At 47.7% G+C, this 20,158-nt stretch overlaps 1 protein-coding gene across 2 annotated transcripts in view; it reads left to right on the top strand.

Moving 5' to 3' along the window:
- Nucleotides 1–20,158, top strand: part of Clic5 (chloride intracellular channel 5) — a 153,071-nt gene that overhangs the window by 106,914 nt on the left and 25,999 nt on the right. For both annotated transcript variants that reach the window (XM_041655924.1, XM_041655925.1), the window contains exon 4: nt 3,567–3,673. In XM_041655924.1, the coding sequence (XP_041511858.1) occupies nt 3,567–3,673 (107 nt within the window). The remainder of the gene's footprint in view (nt 1–3,566; nt 3,674–20,158) is intronic.

A 20,158-nucleotide genomic window follows, 5' to 3' on the forward strand; every position in this document is an offset into this window, starting at 1 on the left:
AAGGAGCTCAGCAACAAGACCATCAGTCACTACCATCAGTAGTTACTCAGAATGCTGTTCACAGAGAGTGTCCTTCTATGCTTCTGCACCGTCAGGTTGGGGCAGGTGCTGCAGTTACTGGCCAGTAAATATCACCAAGCCAATGCCTCAGCTCCGAGCTCAGAATCCTGCCAGTCTACTCTCAAGCCACAAGCATAACCAACTTCCCCACCATCTTGGGCAGGGAGGTGGGGAGGCTTGCATACAGAGGCCTGTGGCATAGTGTTGCCTGGCCTTCTGCTTCTCTGGGGGCAGCAAGACTCTGTTTCCTGATGCTGCGAAGCCATGAATTTCTTATCGTGTTGCTGTTTGTGAAAACTGGCAGAGAGCCAAGACTTTTCTCCCTTCGTTTTGTTTGTCAAAGGAGAGGAAATCACACACAAATACTCCAGCATTTTAAAAAGATTACCCTTGGTTCCACAGAGCATTTAGGGTCATGATGAAGAATACTAGCTTCTAAATGAGGCTAACATCCTTCCTTTCTGTGGACCGACCCAGTTAATGCTCAGGAAAAAAGTCTAGGGGCACATGTAGATTTATCGAGACAAACCTGGCCCTTACCTGTGGTCTCATCCCATAGCCAGAGTTTCTAGGATTCAGAACTGAGAAGCATGGCTGCCTAGAAACCAACCGCACACCCTGTGTGACTTTAGACAAGGCTCTCTCCCTCCTGGTGTGATCATCTTGAAAACGAAGGGTTGACACTATGTTTTCCAAGATCCCCTTCAGCCCTAAATCTGTGAATGCATGAGTTTCACCGAGGTCTTTCCTAGAGCTGACTGTTTTAAAATAATCCTACTGGGTAGAAACGGGGATGAGAATTCAGGGGGTGAAGGCGGCTGTGAGACAGCTCAGCATGTGTGTTTGCCTGGCCAGCATGAAGATGAGCGTTTAGACACTCACTGAACTGCCTAGTGGGCACAACTGGCTGCCTGTAATTCTGTCCTTGGAAAGCAGAGGCAGGGAATCCCCTGGAGCAAGCTGGTTAGCTAGATTAGCCATATTGAGGTGTTCTGGTTTGACTGAGAGACCCCTGCCTCAACCAATGAGAAAGAGATGGAAATGCAATGTGATTGAGGATGATCCCATATGCATGCACACATATGCATGCACACATATGCATGTACACACATACCCCCACACCCTTCCCATATCACACATTAAAAACATGAATACACACATGCACACACTAACAACTGAAGAAGGAAAGCATAGAATCCAGGATCCTAATCAAAACCCAGCTGGTTACGTGGTGTACCATCCCATCAGTCAGCTGGTCACATGGTGTGCTGTGTCAGGCAGTAGGCATGCCCTGAGCATTACCAAGGATTGAAATCAAGGCATCATAAGTGTGATGCTTTATTAAAAATGTGTACAGATCTCTTGCAGCGGTAGAGCAGAGTTATCTTCTCCTCTCCCTCTGAGAGGTGGACACAGCTTCAGATGCTCCCACAGGATGCTGCTGCATGCTTTGAATGTGAGCTCTGGAGCCTCTTACATGGCTTCAGGTCTGTTCTGCCACATGCAGTAACATGAGGTACAGTGACATAAGAGGACAAGGGCATTTGTCATTGAAGCAGTCTCAGTGGATGGTGCGGCCCTCTTCCATCTTGTAGCTATATGCACATGGCCTCCAAAGTCTTCGACAGAGAAAAGCAAAAAGGGGGGGGGGCACACGTAGTGCTTTCAAGGGCCAGAGTGATGAGGGGTTACATCACCCCACTCCTCCCCATTCCACCGGCTAGAATCTAGTCACATGACCACAGTGTAACTGGCTGGGAAACGTGGAAAAGTCCATGGGTATTTAGTAAGTGGGCACATTTGCTGGTAGGGAAATTTAAAACAGAACAGACAGAAAACACTTCTCTAATTCTGATTCTCAAGTCTATGTGGTATTTTGCAAGGCACCATGAATGAATGTCTATTCAGCCCAAGTAGGGCACCACCATAGACCGGTGAAATGATCCCACCCAAGTTGAGCATGGTAAACCAACGATTTTATTAGGATTACTTCAGGGTCGTGGTCAACTCAAAGATAAACCCCAGCATGGTCACTACTTATGAGTCACCCCTGAGTGACCACAGCATCCCTGGGACTCCTGTAAAACATGACACCAATTCCACCGAGGAGCTTCCTCTTCCCAGGGGAGCTGAGAGCCGGACCCTAGGCTGAGGACTTTTCCAAGGGCATTACCTCAGACCTTAAGTCCTCCACAGCCCCCAAAATAGGGCAGTCCTAGTCAACGAGATCACTGAAGAACAAAGAAATAAAGAAGGATGGCAAATGATGTGTGTGCACGCACACGCATGCAGGTTTGTGCACATGTGTGTGTACGTGCGTATAGAGATCAAGGTCAACTTGGGTGTCATCTCTCAAGCGTCACCTCCTCTCTTATTTTATGAACCTGGATCTCTCTCTGGCCTAAAATTCACCAATTAGTCTAGTCTGGCTGGCCAGCCAACCCCACGTCTCCAGGGCTAGGATAGCAAACATCCTCACCTTCTGACGTGACTTCTGGGCATGTCAAAGTCAAGTCTTTTTCTCACTGCCTTTACTGACTGAATTATCTTCCCCAACTCCACAGCAAATGATCTTTAAAGACTCCTTTGGTTGAAAACATACAATCTGAACAAACGAATTTGGTTTAATAAACATGAAGCAACCAGAAGCATACAGTAAAACCGTTCACTCCAGATCACAAAGGCCCATGTTTATAGTTAATGATGAATGGCCACCTGCCTCTGTCTCTGTCACTTCTTCCCGGCCATATGCACGATGACTTTGGGAAAAGAATGGTTTTGTTTCGTTTATTTATTAGTAATGAGGATCACCCTATGATGGAGGTGTTGGGTTAAATCCAAGGGTTCCCACACATGTGAATGCACCTCCTATGCTTGGCCCTATTGCTTGTATTTTTCATAGCTTCACAATGAGAAACAGCATAAGGAACGGAGTGGGGGATCATTGTGAATGTCCCTTCACGCTTGGAAATCCAGGTGATAAAAACACAGGACCTTCGAGCAGAGCCGGGTTCAGTTCTTATTACCACACACATGTACTCAGTGCCGGAAGTCGTTTTAGAAGCACCTAGGAGACAGTCTTTTTTTGGAGAAATGAGTTCGGCATCCACTGCTTCTGGCCAGCCTTGATTGTGGTGGTGGGCCTGAGAATAGGTGTCTGTCTTCATGAATTCAGGGGAACTAGCAGGGATCCTCACCCAACACAGAGGCCAGCCCTGTATCACTCTGTACCATGGGTGATGGTTTCAGGAAGAGGCCTATGGACGACATTCTGGTTCATTGCCCAATATCTGACTCACTTTGGTTGAGGCTCTCAGTACCTCACCGGATTTCCTTTATTATGAGTGAATGCTGAGTGCCCACCCTTCCTGTAGGATGACAGCAAAATCCCAGAAGATGGTAGCCTCAGCCAAGAAAGAGAATGCTGCCCCCTGCGATACAAACAGGCTTGTCCCTAAAGAGACCCTTTCTCACAGTTTCATAGAGCACCGTGCCTTCCCTTCCAGGTACCCCAAACTGGCTGCGAGACACCGGGAGTCCAACACTGCGGGCATTGACATCTTCTCCAAGTTCTCAGCCTACATCAAAAACACCAAGCAGCAGAACAATGCGGGTGAGTGACCCCCAGGGATGCCTGGCCTGGGTCTGTTCGTGCTGCATCTTTGGTTTGCCCATGACCATGTCAGAGCACCAGGCCAGAGAAGCTTCTGGAACAGATGCTGCATGTTATTTTCTCTTCTCCTCTCATCCTCCTGACTCAGAAGGGAGGTCACAGAACCTGCTGCCTGCAGCGCAGGAGAAGCTGACTCAGAGGCAGGGGTGTAGTTCGCTTTGGAAAACTACCTTATCGTACAGTAGAAGGCAAGACATGGAAGGGTTATTGGTGCTATGCAGTGTCCCCAGACATGTGACTCCATCTGTGTTCACAATGGGGCACAACTTCCCACTTCCCAACTTTGTAGTCCTGGAAAAGCTTTTCTGGGCTGATAGGAAGCATGAGAAAGGCAATGAGGGTCAGAATTTGGCGAATGCTACGGACATAATTCTCTTAACTATGAGTGCTGTGGGGAGTCTAGGGATGGGATTCTGAAGGCCAGGCTCTGTCCTCCACACAGCCTTTCCTTTGTGGCACTGGCTACAAACGTAGGACCTGCTTCCCCTATGATGCCCCATCAGAGGGGACTGAGTACACTCACTTGAGCTCAGGGAATTTCGGTCCCTCCTTCAGGAGCATCCTTTGAAGATTTGCTGAGGTGTATGAATGGGGGTGTGTGGGACCTGAAGAGTGGTTGTGAGACACTCTAAGCAAAGGGGTGAAGTAGATGAGAGAGAGAATGAGCTAGATCCCCAGGGTTCAGTTCCAAGCCAAGCAGAGGAAACGCCATGTGAATCTTCATGAACAAAGCCGTCAGTGACGCATGGTGGACCACAGGAAGATACCAAGTCCTCTTGGATTTCAGATCAGGGGTTTCTCTGAGTACTCGTGAGAGGAAAAAAAAGGTGGGTAGTGAGAACAGACCCAGCATAGCAGGAAGGGGATAGAGCTGTCACAGACACTGGGATCTTAGTTTGAACCTGGGAGCTCAAAGAGATTCATGACAGTTCAGAATGGGAGGAAAGTGGGGGAAGTCAAGGAAGGATCAATTGGTTCACAGTTTGAAAACACAGGGCAGAAAGTCAAGATTGTCAGGTGCCAGGTCCCTTTGTGCCCACAGTCTCCTGTGCCTGCTGGTGGAGGAGGAAGGCTCCAAGTCACACACACAGTCAAATTAGAAGACAGGAGACACAGTCTGGTTTAATTAAAGGGAACGAGAAGAGCTGATTAATGGGCTAGCAAAAGGAAAAGCAATTTCTATGGAGGCACCTGAAGTAGGGGTCCATCATCTGAGAAAGTTTCTAGAAGGATTTCGACTAGAGATAAGGTTGCTGTGTGTAGGAGGTCAGGGAGATGGGAAAGGCTAAGAGGTCGGGAAGAGGCCAGAACTGCAGTACCAGTCTGTGTGTCCCTTGGACAATGGCTTTATCCCTGGACAATGATGGCCATTAGAGGGATGTTTAGAAGTACTGTCAGGGAGCAGCTTTTGGAGGGCACAGGGTGATCTTGCTTCACTATAGTTTGAATACTGTAGTTCAATGAATAACGCCCTGTCCCTCAAAGGTCACGTATACCTGTCCTCCTGGACCCTCAGAATATGACCTTGTTTGGAAGTGAGGTCTTTGTAGGTGAGATTAGCTCAGGATCTCAAGATGACTTCATCCTGCACTTAGTGTGGTCCCTCAATCCAATGACTATTGTCCTCATAAAAAGGTGAGAGGAGCTGGGTGCTGGTGGCTCACACCTTTAAGCCTTTAATCCCAGTACTTGGGAGGCAGAGGCAGGCAGAACTCTGTGAGTTTGAGGCCAGCCAGGTCTACAGAGCTAGTTCCAGGACAGCTAGGGCTGTTACACAGTGAAACCCTATCTCAGAAAACAAAAACAAAACAACATCAACAAAAAAAGCTAAGAATATACACAAAGAGATGCAGGGTAGAGGCCACAGCCACAGCCACAGCTAAGGCTTTCCAGAAGCAGAAAAAGCAAAGGAAAAGTTGACATTTAATTTGGCATGTGAGAAGTATCCCATCATGAAGTCACCTGGCCAGTGGTCTTATTTAGCTCTCACTCCAAGCAGACTAACACGATCCGTCATAGGTGTTTTCCCACTGCGGTGACAATAGCAACTATTCGTGAAGGAGGGTCACGCTGACTCACAGCCCATCTTGGCAGGAGGGTGGGGCAGGGGCTCAGGGCCTCCATTCACAGTGTGTCCACAGTCAGGAAGCAGGTGGAAGGCAATGTACTCAGCTGGTGTTCTCCTTTTATCCATTTTATTAAATCCAAGACCCGGCCCATGGGATGGTGCCACCCACGTCAGGATGGACCTTCCTTCCTCAGCTAAAGTTCTGTGGAAACCCCCTCCTAGACACACCCGGGGGTCTGTCTCCTAGGTGATTCTAAATCCAGCGAAGCTGTCAATCAAGCTTAAGTATCACAGCCCTCAGAACTTCCTGAAAAAGAACAGTTATTGACACTTTCCTGGCCCAGGGTCCAGAGGCCAAGGAGAGGACCAGGGACGTCCCTCTTTCCCTGGGCTGGCTGGCTCTTGGATTCTGTTTCTTCAGACTTTATCTCAACCACAAATATCTTCCTCCATACTTGTCAGAGTGCCCTCAGAAAGATTATCTCATTTGAGTCTTCCAGACTTTTTAAATTATAAATGGTATTTACATATTATCCACATATGCAGTTCTGTTACGGCCAAAGCCGAAGCAACGGTTTCCACAGAATACGGCGTGTCAATTTCCTATGAACTCAATCCTCTCCAGTTTTCATTGTTTCCCTTCTTCTGTTTCAGCCTGGTTTTCCCCACAATGGGCTTTGCCCTTCTGTCCCTCCACCAACTCATTTGCACATTTCAAAGCTCACACAGGTCTGCTTTCTCAAGAGCTCTGTTCTTCTCAGCCCCACACTGAGATAGCCCATGCTTGTAGCAAGCACTACCCACTGCCCCGCATGCCCTTTCCGTTTCCTTCCTCCTGTCCCATACCCAGTGTTGGTAAGCAGGATCCTGACGTCCTTAGGCTCAGTGAGCCAGGGGCCCATGCTTCTGCAGGCCAGTCTTCCTTGTAGAGACGGCCTCACTGCTGCAAGAGCGCCCAGGGCCACACTCTCAAGGCAGAGCCAGCTCTATGCTCAAAGCCCACATGCTCCAGGCGACAGGCCATGGTGCTCTCCATTCTCTGGGAGCTCCAGGCTGGAAACTGTAGGCTTTCTGACATCCATCACTTCTCGCTGGCTCTTTAATCAATCCTCTGTTCCTGACATCTTACTTGAGATGGTAGGCATCTCCTAATTCATTGTGTCAATCCCCTGTTCCCGACATCCCTCTTCAGACGGTAGGCATCTCCTAATTCGCTCTCATTTCTCTCATTTGCATTTGTTTTGAGTATTTTTTTTAACTTGGTGTTGTTCTTGTGTGTCAGGGTACACATGTGTGGGTGGAAAGGTGTGCGTGTGCACGTGTGTACACGTGTGTGGAGGTCAGAAGTCAATCCCAAGTGTCATTCTTCAGATGGTATCCCCCTTGTTTTTCTCGAGACCACATCTCTCGCGGGCCTGAAACTCTCTGATGTGGCTAAATCATGCTGGTCAATGAGCTCCGGGAAGCCATTTGACTTCTAAGTGATGCCATTGCAACTCCAAGCCACTGCGCGCAGTACTGGGGACCAAACCGAAGTTCTTGTTATTATGCAGGAAACACTTTGCCAGCAGAGCTATTTCCAGCCCCCCTTTTCTCTCATGAGCAGAGCCTCTTCTTCCTCCTCCCCCTAGACACTCTGCTGATGGTCATCATCTAGTCCTGCCCCATCACCAAGAAAGTTCAAGAAAAGCCAGTGCCACAAATACCGTTCAAGGTGTCAATCATTCCTCCACATACCTTGGCACAGTGCCCGCATCGAAGGAGTACTCAGTACACACTAATCATAATCATGTTTGTTGGAAACACAAGACAATCCTGCTGCTTCTACTCTTCCTTAGCTCCCATCCAAAATCTCCCAACTAGTGTAAGCCAGCCCTCATTCTGGGGAAATTCTTCCAGGTAGTCCCCAAGAGGCTTGGCCATTCACTCTCTCATGTAGCCGTTCAACAAAATTCCGCGGAGACTGGGAATGACTCAGGGAGCAAGGGTGCTTGCTCTACAAGCATAAGGACCTGAGTTCAAATCTTCAGCTGCATGTAAAAGGCTAAACCTGCTGCATCCTGTGCCTGTAACCTCAGCTTTGGGGAGGAGAGATAGGCAGATCCTTAGAGCTTGCTGGCCAGCCAGCCTAATGGAAAAGGGGAACTTCCAGTTCAGCAAGAGACTGTCTCAAGCCAATAAAGCAGAAGTCAATAGAGGAAGACATCCCGCTCTGCTCTTCACCTGCACACACCCACACACTCATGTGCAAACAACACACACACACACACACACACACACACACACACACTGCATGTAACAGCACCTACTCTGAACTCATTTTGAAATAGCTTGTGTTATGTTGCAGACAGACACTGAACCAGGGTCTGAAGCTACCAAGGGAAGCCTGTGAGAGGTCTTAGTGAACTAGCCGTCTGCATGAGGTAGAAACCAGGTGGCGGTGGGATTACTGACCTGGGTTTGAACTGCAAAGCTAGCTGCACAATGTGCCTAAGAGATGTGTTCTTGCCAGGGCTGTTTCTGAAACAAGGATATGAACAACTTCTTCTTCTTCTTCTTCTTCTTCTTCTTCTTCTTCTTCTTCTTCTTCTTCTTTTTCTTCTTCAGATTTATTTATTAATTATGTATACTGTATTCTGCCTGCATGTATGCTGCAGGCCAGAAGGACACATTACAGATGGTTGTGAGCCACCATGTTGTTACTGGGAATTGAACTCAGGACCTCTGCAAGAGCAGTCAGTGCTCTTAACCTCTAAGCCATCTCTCCAGCCCAATATGAACTTCTTAATACTTCTGCCAAGCACAGCCACAGTTGGTGTGGTGGGTTCATGTATTTCTTCAGTCAAAGCATGCACACACCTTGGCACAGTGCCTGGCCTCACAGCATAGGGTTTGCCTCAGTTCCTCCATCTCCAGACCAGGGAGGTTAGGTGTGCACCCCACACTCATTCCTATGACATGATATCTCTCCCTGTGTTTCAGCCAGCTGTTCTAAGGCTGACCGCTGCACTTTGGGGCAGTTTGAGGAATTGGACTAGGGGACTAGGTCAGGAAGTGAGCAGGACACTAAGGTCAACATCCATCCAAGGAACATGTCTGAGGAAGGGCAGAGGGAAAGGTGGGGCATTCAGAAAACCCAGCCTAAGAAGAAAGGGAAGGAGGGAGGGGTCACGGAGACAGGAAAGGCAGAAATTTTAAAAAGAAAAGCCCAGGGCTGTCTACAGAAAACCCTGCAGTGTGGTGCCCAAGGCTGTGAATGTCACTCATTGTGCAGCTCCTGAAATTCTCAGTGTCTTCCACCTCTGTTTCCTGTGGGCGACACTGATTCTCAGGGAGACCCCAGCCAAGTGGAGAGTCAGGATTCCTCTCTCTTGGTGGGCTGGTGCTGAGATGGCACGGAATGGCAGAAACCTACAGAGTGGGTGCTCATGGCCTAAGAAAGGACACCTTGGGGGTGAAAAAGCCGTCAGGGCCTGAGAAGTAGTTGTGTGGCTGCAGGGATCCCTGCTCTCCTCACACGTGGCTTTTTCTGTTGAGAAGGGGAAAGCTGTCTCTTGCTTGGCATTGGGATTTCAAGAATCCTGAAGCTCCCGTTTTCTCTTTGGCATACCCTCTGCCATCCCTGGAGTCCATAGTCAGGCAACAATCTCTATTGTCACCCTAAATACTCTGATGCATTGTGACAGTCACATGACAGCATCCAGCTTCCCTCTCTAGTGCCCACCATCTCTGACTTGAGTGATGTGAGACACAACCCTTGCCTCCCACCTCTGCTCCAAGGAGATGCTGCCAGTCATAGGGAACCCCAGACAAACCAAGAAGGGCTGCGGGAGCAGTAGCCCCGACAATTCTGCCTGACCCCTCTGCAAGGCATGCATGTGTTCTGCTGGAGACCTCAGTTTGGCTCTGTGGGTTCCCTCTTCCCTGTAGGGGTTCCTTTTACACTCCAGTACATGGTTCCTCCACTCTCTGTCATCTCCCGAGACACTCTAGGCCTCTCCCTCTGAACACTCATCTTACAAATTGCCTTCAGATCAGAGCTGAAAATCTCTGCCAAATCACTTGGCCTTCACAAACTCCTTTTAGCTACTTACCATAATTTAGGCGTAGCACACTGCATTCTACCGTATTTTCCCCAATCTCTCTTCTCCTTACCCTTCAATCCTATCAGTTGCTGGGGCACATTTCATGTCTTATACCATATGGCGCATTCCAGGCAATTATCAAGGGATGGAGTGCGCATGTCTAATTCTCTGTTCTTACTAACTCATTTGAGAGTCCCTTTTTCTTCCTTCCAACCCTATCGCGTTTCCCTCAGATACAGTTAACATTCCTGCCCGGAATTACCATCCTCATTTTGGGAAAGAGTGTCAGATTCTCTGTGTTTTCTTTTTAGCTGGTGGGGAGTGGGCCATGTGTATGCACTGGGCTAAGACAAAGATCTGGGGTTTTATTCCCCTTGGTTCACATTTACCGTCTTCCATCCCCAGTCTTTGTGGACATGCCACAAATGCGGGAGTTTAAAGATCCCACTTGTGGGGTGGGAGAGCACTCTCTCTACCCGCTAAAGGGCTAAAAGGTCCCAGTGGTCGCCTCTGAGTGTGGACTTTATAAATCACCTACAGCCATGGGGCTTCATCCCGTGGGGTTTCTCACGCTGTCTGACCATGCATCTGTGGGGTGACTGTTCTCACCAGCTTGAGTTTCCCTCTTCTCTTCTTTGTTCAGCCTCCATTTCTCTCGTTTTTACTCTCATGTCCCTCTGTCTTGGGGGCCTTCTTTTCTATTTTAAGTGTATAATCCATTTGTTATTAGCTCCTCATAGCAAACCATCATCCCCTAGGGAAAACATGAGAAAAAAAGCAGAGAAGGGCTATATGCTTGGGGTGAGTGCATGCATGTGTGTGTGTATTGTGTGCGTGTGTATGTGTTTGTATGTGTGTGTGGTGTGTATGTGTTTGTATGTGTGTAGTGTGTGTGTGGTGTATGTGTGTGTGGTGTGTATGTGTTTGTATGTGTGTGTGTGTATGTGTTTGTATGTGTGTGTGGTGTGTATGTGTTTGTATGTGTGTAGTGTGTGTGTGGTGTATGTGTGTATGTGTGTGGTGTATGTGTGTGTTTATGTGTAAACCAGGTCCAGTACCCGGGACGGCCTGCCTGACAGGCATGGTGGGCCACCAGCGTGGCTCAAAACTTCCAAGCAGATGAAGCAAAATAAAGCTTCTGGTCAGTGCAACCTGGTTCTGCCTTACAGATAAAAACAAACCAAGCTCCCCAAAGAATAACAAATAGTCCTGACTTGAGCCGCAGACACCAAGGGGCTGCTGTTTCCATTTTCTTTGGCTCTTCCCTGTGTGCTTTGCCTTCCTGCCCAGTGACTCCAGGCCAGGCGAGCTCACCCTTTCTGTGTTTTCTCTCCACGCAGCCCCTGCCCCTGCCTTTGGCTACACCCCCTCCCTACCTCTCTTGTGGCCACTTGTGTTCTTTCTGCGTCCTAACCTGATTTGCTTCTTTTTGTTCTTGTTTCTGGGAAGATCTTAAGAGGCTTTGCTGCACAGGACTGTACCATCTATTCTGCTGGCCTTTTGGGTCTGGAGGATGCACACATAGCAACCTGCCTGTGGTCTACGTGCTTATTCTTTATTTTTTGAGACAGTGTCTTGCTCTATATGTAGCACAAGTTAACCTGGAACTCACAAGCAAGCATCCTGTCTCAGCCTCCCAAGTGCAGGGATTACAGACATGAGTGGCCACTCGCGCCTGTCTTAGGGTTTTATTGCTGTGAAGAGACACCATGACCACAGAAACTCTTGAAAGAAAAACATTTAATTGGGGCTGGCTTACAGTTCAGAGGTTTAGTCCATTATCATCATGGTGGGAAGCAGGCAGACATGGCTCTGGAGAAGGAGCCGAGTGTTCGACATTCTTATCTGCAGGCAGTAAGACTGTACTGTACCACACTGAGAGTAACTTGAGCACATAAGATCTCAAAGCTCACCTCCTCAGTGACACACTTCCTCCAACAAAGTCACTCCCACTCCAAAAAGGCCACACTGCAGTGCTACTCCCTATGGGCCAAGCTCTCAAACATGTGATTCTGAGAGGGCCATTCCTATTCAAACCGCCACAGTTCCTAAGATAGATTTGCAGGTGTTTGTCTACTTCTGTTCCCGAAGTCACCACGGGCACAGTGAGCCAGGCCCTCTTCCATCTATTAGCAATCAAGAAATCACCCTACAGACGTGCGCAGAAGTGAATCTGATTAGAGACAATGTCGCAATTAAGGTTGCAGCTCTCTAGATTATCTCTAGCTTTTATCAAGTTGATAAAAATCCCACCATCACACCCTATGCTCATTAAAACCACAGAGACCATGCTTTTACAGATTGAAGAACAGCTGCTTCCATGTGGCCTTCACTGGAGACAGGGTAATAAGAAATAGGTGCAGGTATATTAAGTCCAGGAACCGTGTCTCTCCATCATGAAAGGCACTTGGCTGAAGCTATCAGGCGGGTGTACCGTGATACAGGTATTCACCCACCCTCGGGACATTTGCTTTAAGTCCATTCATTTAAAATGTCTCTGAGCAGCTGAAGACCAAAGATGTTCAAATGTGGGCGCTGCAGTATCTTAGGCTCCTGATTCCTACCAACCTTTCTTGAGGCTGCTTGTGAGATGTGTTACCTCTCCTACTATTTGCCCTGGGCTCCCCTGCAGGAAAGGAAGAGGTCCAGGTCAACACTGCCCCATTCCTCAGCCCTGGCTGCAGTGGCCCTCCCCTGTGTCAACTCTTATCTGTGTCCTCTGGCCTGGAGTCATGCAGTACACTTGTCTTAGGTCAGAGGCTGATGAGATATTTCTGTGAAGGGTCAGATAGGAAGCATTGTATTTTTGGTAAACTGCATAAGCTCTCTCAGCTCTGCTCAGCAAGGCCCTTGGAATCTTTGTGCACCCCAGACAGTCCATAAACAAGCATGTGTTGCTATGTTAAGTGAACTTGGTCTGTGGATCCTAAAATACTATCTTCACACTCTTTCCCCATGTCACAAAATACTCTTCTTTCCACTCCCTGAACTCTGCAGTTGTATAAATGTAAAATGTAAAGACCAGTCTTAGCTCAAGAACAGCATAAATATGGGCAGTGGATGGTGGTCTGGTTCTGTGTTGTGTCTACTTTTGTTTAAGGCAGTCTCTGGTTACAGCAGCATGCTCTCTAGATTCTGCTGCATTGACTCCTGTCTGGGATGCTATTAAAACGGCTCCCCCCCTAGCATCGCTGTGTCAATCAACACCTGCACACACGCAGAGCTCTTATATACCAGCACCTATCACTGTGGTTTCCGAGAGACTGCTCTGTGCAGGATTTCCCACCAATAGAGAGGCATGTGCTGCCCTCTTGTGGCAGACAGAGAAATCAGTCCCAGAGAAGCCTGAAGACCTGCAGGTTTCCAAAGACCCTCAGTCAGTCTTGACTTGGGGATTTCAAAACAGGCCAGGTCTCCAAGACACCTTCCACAGTCTTTGCCCCGTAATAAAGGAAGGATGAACCTACCAGGCCTAACAAACTCTCAGAGGCCCTGTCAAGCTGCATCCTGAAGCCTCTACACTTTCCTCTCCCACGTCCAGCACCACCAGTCTGAACCTTTACAAATTTCTTTGACCTAAAACAGAGACATGTTGGGAAGGAGTTGAGAAGCCTGGGAGGGCTATTAACATAGAACTGAGGAACCCTTATTATCAAAGAGCCCATGCCTGCTCCAGAATGTCATGAAAGCTTCCTGCTGTTGGGGACAGAGGCCAACTTGACTTATTATTTTTTTTTTCCTTCAGATTCCCAAGATGTGGCAGGCCACAGTGAAAATTGTGTGTGTGTGTTCAGTACTTCAAAAACAAGGCACTTAATATCTTCTCTCTCTCCCCTCCCCTCAGTATCTGCTCATACCCTGGACCCTGTATAGAAGCCTGGTTTTCTCAGAGGTGCACAGCCCCTACTCAGTCAGCCTCCTCCTAACTTCCAGGACCTGGTGAAAAGGCAGAGGAGGCAACAAACCAAAGCAAAGATAGCAGGAATATAAGCATAGTGGCCCTGTGGCTTTCTCCAGGCCAGGCAGGGCTGTGGCTGACAGGGCTGTGGATTGCAGGGCTGTGGCTGGAGGCTCCATGTCCATTCCACTGGGAATATTCCCTGATTCATCTAGAGATCAAGACTTGTTAGCAACTCAGACCCCAGTCTGAGAGAAGCCCCGAGCAAAGGCTGCAGGGAATGCTGTCACGTTGCTGTTATCTTTGGGTTCCTGGGTGGCCAGACCTTCCATAGAAAGCAATCAAAGTTCCTTTTCCAAAAGCCTTCACCACAAAAGGGGCCCTCCAGACTGCCTGTCCCTGGATTCCCTGCCTTCCACTTGCCAGCTCCGGGTATTTTGTTGGTTGGTTGGTTGGGTTGAAGTTGTGCTTTGATTAGCATTCTTGCAAGGAAAAACAAACAAGCCAAGTGCTGTAGACCCACCTCCAAGATTGGGCAGGCCCCATGCCTTAGTCCTTTCTTCTATGGAGACTACAAGCTCCAGTGGCTGTGACTTCCTGTGCCACCCCCCAGGAGCTGCCCAGGGGATCCCTCCAGAGGGTCTTTGGTTTGGATCCTTATTGAGGAGGTTTCTGTGATTTGAATTTTAACAAAGTTTGTTCCGGAAACCTACGAATCCTTGGGTAGTAGTGAAAAATGCGGTTAAGGCGGTTGGTGGTGGTGTGAGGGTGTTGAATGGGAGGGGGTAGGAGTGGCGGGTCCTGCGTGGGTGGGCTCATTTATTAGTGAGAGTTTGCTGTGTGGGCTCCAGGACTACAGTAGGGTGGAGACCACCAACACCATTCATGTGGAGGAATTTCCCACTGTCTGACCAGAATGAGTTCTGCTGGCCTAGTCTGGCCTCAGATCAAGACCTAAGGCCTCGGGGATAAAGGAGCATTAGATGAGTGACTTACATAAAACTTAAATGCTCCTTTCCCTGTGGCTGCATCCTGTGTGAAGGATCTCACTTCATCCTGTGTGACGGATCTCTTAGATCTGTGCAGTCTACAAATAAGTTTCTTAATCTCTCTCTTTCTACACACACATACGCAAACACACACACACACATACACATACACACAATTTTTTGTCTGTGTTCTGATGGTTTTATGTGCCGGCAAAAGCCTTGCATGCCTCCTTAACTAATCATATCAATTAGATCTAATTTAAACTGAAGCAAAGCTATGCTTCCGCTCAGCTTCCATCCATGATGATGCGACCCAGCTTGACTGTCGAGCGTAGTGGTTCTTCACTGCTGCATGGGTGTGGGTGTCAACATTCCCTGGGTGCACATCGTTTGGAAAAGCAGAGTTGATTTTTATGGTGTCTGTGTCCATGAGCTCTTATTCACGATCAGGACACAGTGTTCTAGAAAGATTCTACTACATTTCCTTTGAGTCGCCATGGAAAGGGGCTCTGGGAAGTTAGCATGAGGAATGAGCTTCCCCCTTTTTTGGAAAAGCTGTGACTGAAAACAACAAGATGTGAAAGCCTGGTGTATTGTCAAGACTGTCAACAAAAACCTAAACATCCCAGCTTGGAGTCAGCCTTTCTTGTTGGACTTTTTTTGGACCAACAGCCCCCAAATAATGAATGAAATTGAGGCTTAATATTAATTATGAAAGTGTGGGCTTGGTTTAAGCTTGTTCCCATCTAGCTCCTAAAACTTAAATTAGTCCATTTCTACTAATCTTTGTTCTGACACATGGCTCTTTACATCTCTCCAATTCTCTCTATCTAATTCCCTCCATATCTGGCTGGTGAATCCTGCCTCTCTTCTTCCCAGAGTTCCTATCTCTGCCCGGAAGTCCCACCTATCCCCTCCTGCCTAGCTATTGGCCATTCAACTCTTTATTAAACCAATCGGGTGCCTTAGGCAGGTGAGGCAAGACACAGACACATCGTCACACAGTGTAAACTAAGGTCCTGAAACATCAGCTGAGACACCCTCACTGCCAATTTCGTCTCTTTCCTGTACAGATTGGATTGGTGGCACTCAAGACACTGCTCAGACAACTAGGGTAGGGGAACTGGGACATCTTCAAAAGTCTCTGTATTATTTTGAAGCCTCATTAATAAAAACTCAGGGACAGATATTGGGGTTACACCTGAAGATCCAAAAAGCAAAACAGGCAGCCACTGGATCTTACCTCAACCTCAGTCCAAAAATGGCGATCCTGCCTCCAGGAATCTCAGAATAAGACTATCTGTGAACTGTCTTCTCCTGTCTTATAAAACCTCTGTAGGACTGGGATTAAAGGTGTGCACCACTGGGATTAAAGGCTTGCACTGCCCGGTTTCTACGGCAACTAGTGTGGCTAATGGGATTAAAGGTGTGTCACCACTGCCTGGTCTGTAAGGCTGACCAATGGGGTTGTTTTACTCTCTGGTCTTCAGGCAAGCGCTATTTATGAAAACAAAAATGAAATGCCACTACATTAGTTAATTATCTCTCTCATGTTTGTGTTCTGTGAGGAGGGGAGCATTTGTATTACCTGGCAATCTGATAGAGCAGCCTATCACAGCGGCTGTGTCAGGCATGCCCCTGTTGCTGTGATAAAATGCCATGCCCAAAAGCAGGTTAAGGAAGACAGTGTTTGTTCGGCTTATGGCACCAGAGAGATAGAGTTTAGGATGGTGAGGGAAGCGTGGCAGCAGGTGCAGGAACTAGAAGGATCGCATTTCATCTACACACCGGAAGCAGGAGAAAAAGAGGAAGGGAGGAGAGGCTGTGCCATCTCAAGCCTGTGCCCGCTGACGCACTTCCTCTAGAAACCTCTGCCTTCTGGAGGTTCCAGAACTCCCCAAATAACTCCATCTGGGGGCATCTACAAACCAATCTGATACCAACCGACACAGCAGGGGAAGCATGGCGGCAGGAAGCTGTGGCAGCTGGTCACATTGCTCGTGCCGTCAGTAAGTAGGGAGAAGAGCCAAGCGTATGCTCAGCTCACTTGCTCATTTGTATTCCTTCTGGTAGCTCAGCCCGTAATCTGGCACCACCCCCATTCCGAGTGAGTCTCAAACACAGTATCAAGTCCCTCTCTGCCTTGAGTGAGTGAATCCTCAGGAGCTGAAAAGCAGCTTTTAAAAAATACTTCTTATAATTTTCAAAATTATAATTCCTTCGTTCTTTTTCCTCCCTTCAAACCCTCCCATATATCTTTGCTCTTTTTCAAATCCCTGGGCTCTTCTTCCAGTTATTGCTTATAAGTATCTATGCATATGGATGCACACCTATGTCTAAATATAACCTGTTCGCTCTGTGTGTTACCCGTTTGCGTGTCTTCAAGGCTGACCATTTGGCATTGGGTAACCAATTGCTGTGCTTCCCTGGGGAGAACTATTTCTCCTGCTCTCAGCATCCCCGAGTTGCCTCTAGTTAGTTCTCTGAGTGGAGCTGAGACCTCTTGTGCTTTTCCCCTCCCCACATTAGCACGTCATTGCAGCTGACCTTGTTCAGTGCACACTCAGCCAGTCACCCCGAAAAGTGGCTTTGAATGACCCTGTACCACATCTTCAACTGAGGACAGTGCATTTTCCTCAATGACAAACAAAATGGTTTTGAATCTCTGGGCAGTAACTGCGCATGAGTTCTGTTTAGTAAAATTGTTTATCCCAGGCTGCTCTGCTGTCTTCAGTGGTCAGCCTTGTTCCTGACTGTGGTAAACCTATGGGCTTCTTTTCAACTAAAAGAGAGGGGTGTCCGATGTATTTCCAGCATGGGCTGCTGTTTTATCGCCTGTTGCTGGAGTCCGTTTCCAGATGAGGGCAGGGTTTGAAGATGGGTGGATGCAAGGGCAGCGACGGAGGAGAAATCAAAGATGGACATCTCTTAGTTTCATTTTAGGAGACGTGGACAGAGAGGAAGCACATCCTCTGTGGTCCCAACCAGGGATGTAAAGAGATGGTGAGGGAGGGAGGGAGCCAGGCTGTCGTGGTCGGGAGAGTCTTGCAGTCTGACTGACTGGCAGCCAGAGTACTTCTTTATTTATACAGAATTTAGTAAGTAGGAATACATTCATGTTGTTCTGAAACACAGATGATATCATTTTTGGTTTTGGACATGTGTTTCATTTCCTTCTGCTCATCTTCTAGTCATCATTAATAAACTATGACAGAACATTTATCACTATTATCATTTTCCCTCCAGTGATTCCTGTCAGTGATATCCTATCAGTGATTCACTGATAAACAGAGTTGTCACTGTTACTCATTAACCCCATCAGCCAAGTTTGGAGAATCTAGAGGCACATGACAGCCTGTTCTCAGGCTGGTAGCCCTGTTGCTTCAAGGACACTAGACCAAAACAAAATCTTCAAGTCAGCCCGGGCATACGGCCATGTCCCAAACATTATTAACTCTCAGTGGTCAGAGTGCCCAAGAAAAATCCTCAGTCCAAAGCTGCTGCAGTTATTATCACATTCTGGCATTATACAATGTTTATATTTTATATTTTTATAGAATCTGTCTACATGTCTAGTCCTGGCATTCCGTTTTTCCTTAGTCACATGAAACCACATTGGTTCTGCATGAGCTGACGTTTCTCAGAAAGGGAGACCCTGACATCTCATTCTGTTATCATATTTCCCTCCATTCTTTGCTCATCAGTATGAGTCTCTGTGTAGGGCAGAGGTAATTTCAACGAATCTCACTTTGTGGCTGTATATGCTATGCCATTGCCTGAGTGTGTAGTGGGAAGGGGCTTGCAATCCGAACTGTGGCCTGCTCCTCTTGCCCAACAATTCTTGCTAACCTTTTTAAGTTTTCTTTGTTTTGATTATCTTGTTCCTGTGTAAGTACAGGGACAGATGTTTCAAGAATATCTCAGAGCCTCATAAAGAGACCTCTGGCTTCTTTTCGTGAGTCAAACCTCTGAGGCATAAGGAAGACATTCAATAGATAAGACTTTCTCCCTAGAGCACAGGGAATAGCATGCTCATGACTGTCCTGGGGAAGCTCAGAAGCAGCATTCCTGGGAGAAGACATAAATGATTCATAAGAAAATTTCCATCAATCCAATATCCCCAAATTGTGCAACTATTTAAAGCCCCCCAAGTAAGCGTTAGGTGGAGATGCAAACCAAAGATTGCGCAGTGGCCATCACATGGCTCAGCTCTGCTGAGTCTTTGCCAAGCAGCTGTGCCGGCTTTAATGACTTCTGCCATTCCCATCAGATACGGCTGCGCCAACCTGAAGCACGGCCATCCTTCGTGTTTCAGAGTCTGACATTCAGTTCCTGACTAGGAACCTGACAATGGCAGCAGCACGTGGTAGAGGCTGTTCTCCTCACTGCAGCCAGGAAGCAAAGAGTGAGGAACAAAGTGAAGAGGTTCCAAAACACAACATGCCCTTCCAGGATATGATCAGAGAGACCTATTTCTACCTTAATTTATCAACTTCCCCAAAGCACCCTAGCCAGATACTAAGTTTTCAGCAATGAGCCTTTGGGGGACAGTCTATTTCCAAATCACGACTGAGGAGCTTAGGGGGTGCACTGCCTAGGAGGTTAGTAAGACAGCTTTGATGAGATTTCTGCATTTTCTTAAGCCTGAGTTACTGTGGGTGAGTCAACTCATACCTTAGTTTCTAGCCTCTGCTTTGGCTATGCAATTTCTATTATCATGATACTGTTAAGAGGCCCTTGCCAGAATGCAAAACCAATAGGGATACCCAAAACTTGAACTAAAGACTCTTCTTTATAAGGTTAGCAGCATCAGGTATTTTATTACAGTAACAGAGGTAGATATTGAGGCAGTGGGCCCGAAGTAAGGCACATGGTTCCTCAGGAGTCATATTGTCCTGGTGGTTCTCTGCAGACCAGGGCGAGTCTCACTCATGATCACCTCCAGAGGCCTCCTCAGCTCCTAGTCTGGGCCAGATGCTCAATCAGGTTCCATCAGGAGCTGGGGAGATGGCTCAGTAGGTTACAACATTTGCCAGTGCTGAGTTCCTATTTCAGCACCCATGGGAAAAAGCAAGGTGTGGCTGCACGTGCCTATAACCCAAGCACTAGGGAGTGGAGACAGGAGGATTCCAAGAGTTCCTGGTCAGCTGGTCTGCCTACTCAAAGGAGTGTGAGACTCTTTCTCAAGGCAGTAAAGGAGGAAGTGGTAGTGTAGGACCCCCAGCATCCTCTGTGGCCTCTGCACGTGTGCAGATGGATATGCACAACTACACACATGCGTGGATGTACTCCACATACCCCTCCACACACAGTTCATTCAGTTCCAGGTGCTGTGCAGTGTGCTAGGATAAAAATAGAACAACAAAATGCTGCGATACCTACATG

This window comes from Microtus oregoni, unplaced genomic scaffold (assembly GCF_018167655.1).
Source record: "Microtus oregoni isolate MIOR12 unplaced genomic scaffold, Mior012 000007F_ref0000211, whole genome shotgun sequence".
In the NCBI taxonomy this organism is placed as follows: domain Eukaryota; kingdom Metazoa; phylum Chordata; class Mammalia; order Rodentia; family Cricetidae; genus Microtus; species Microtus oregoni.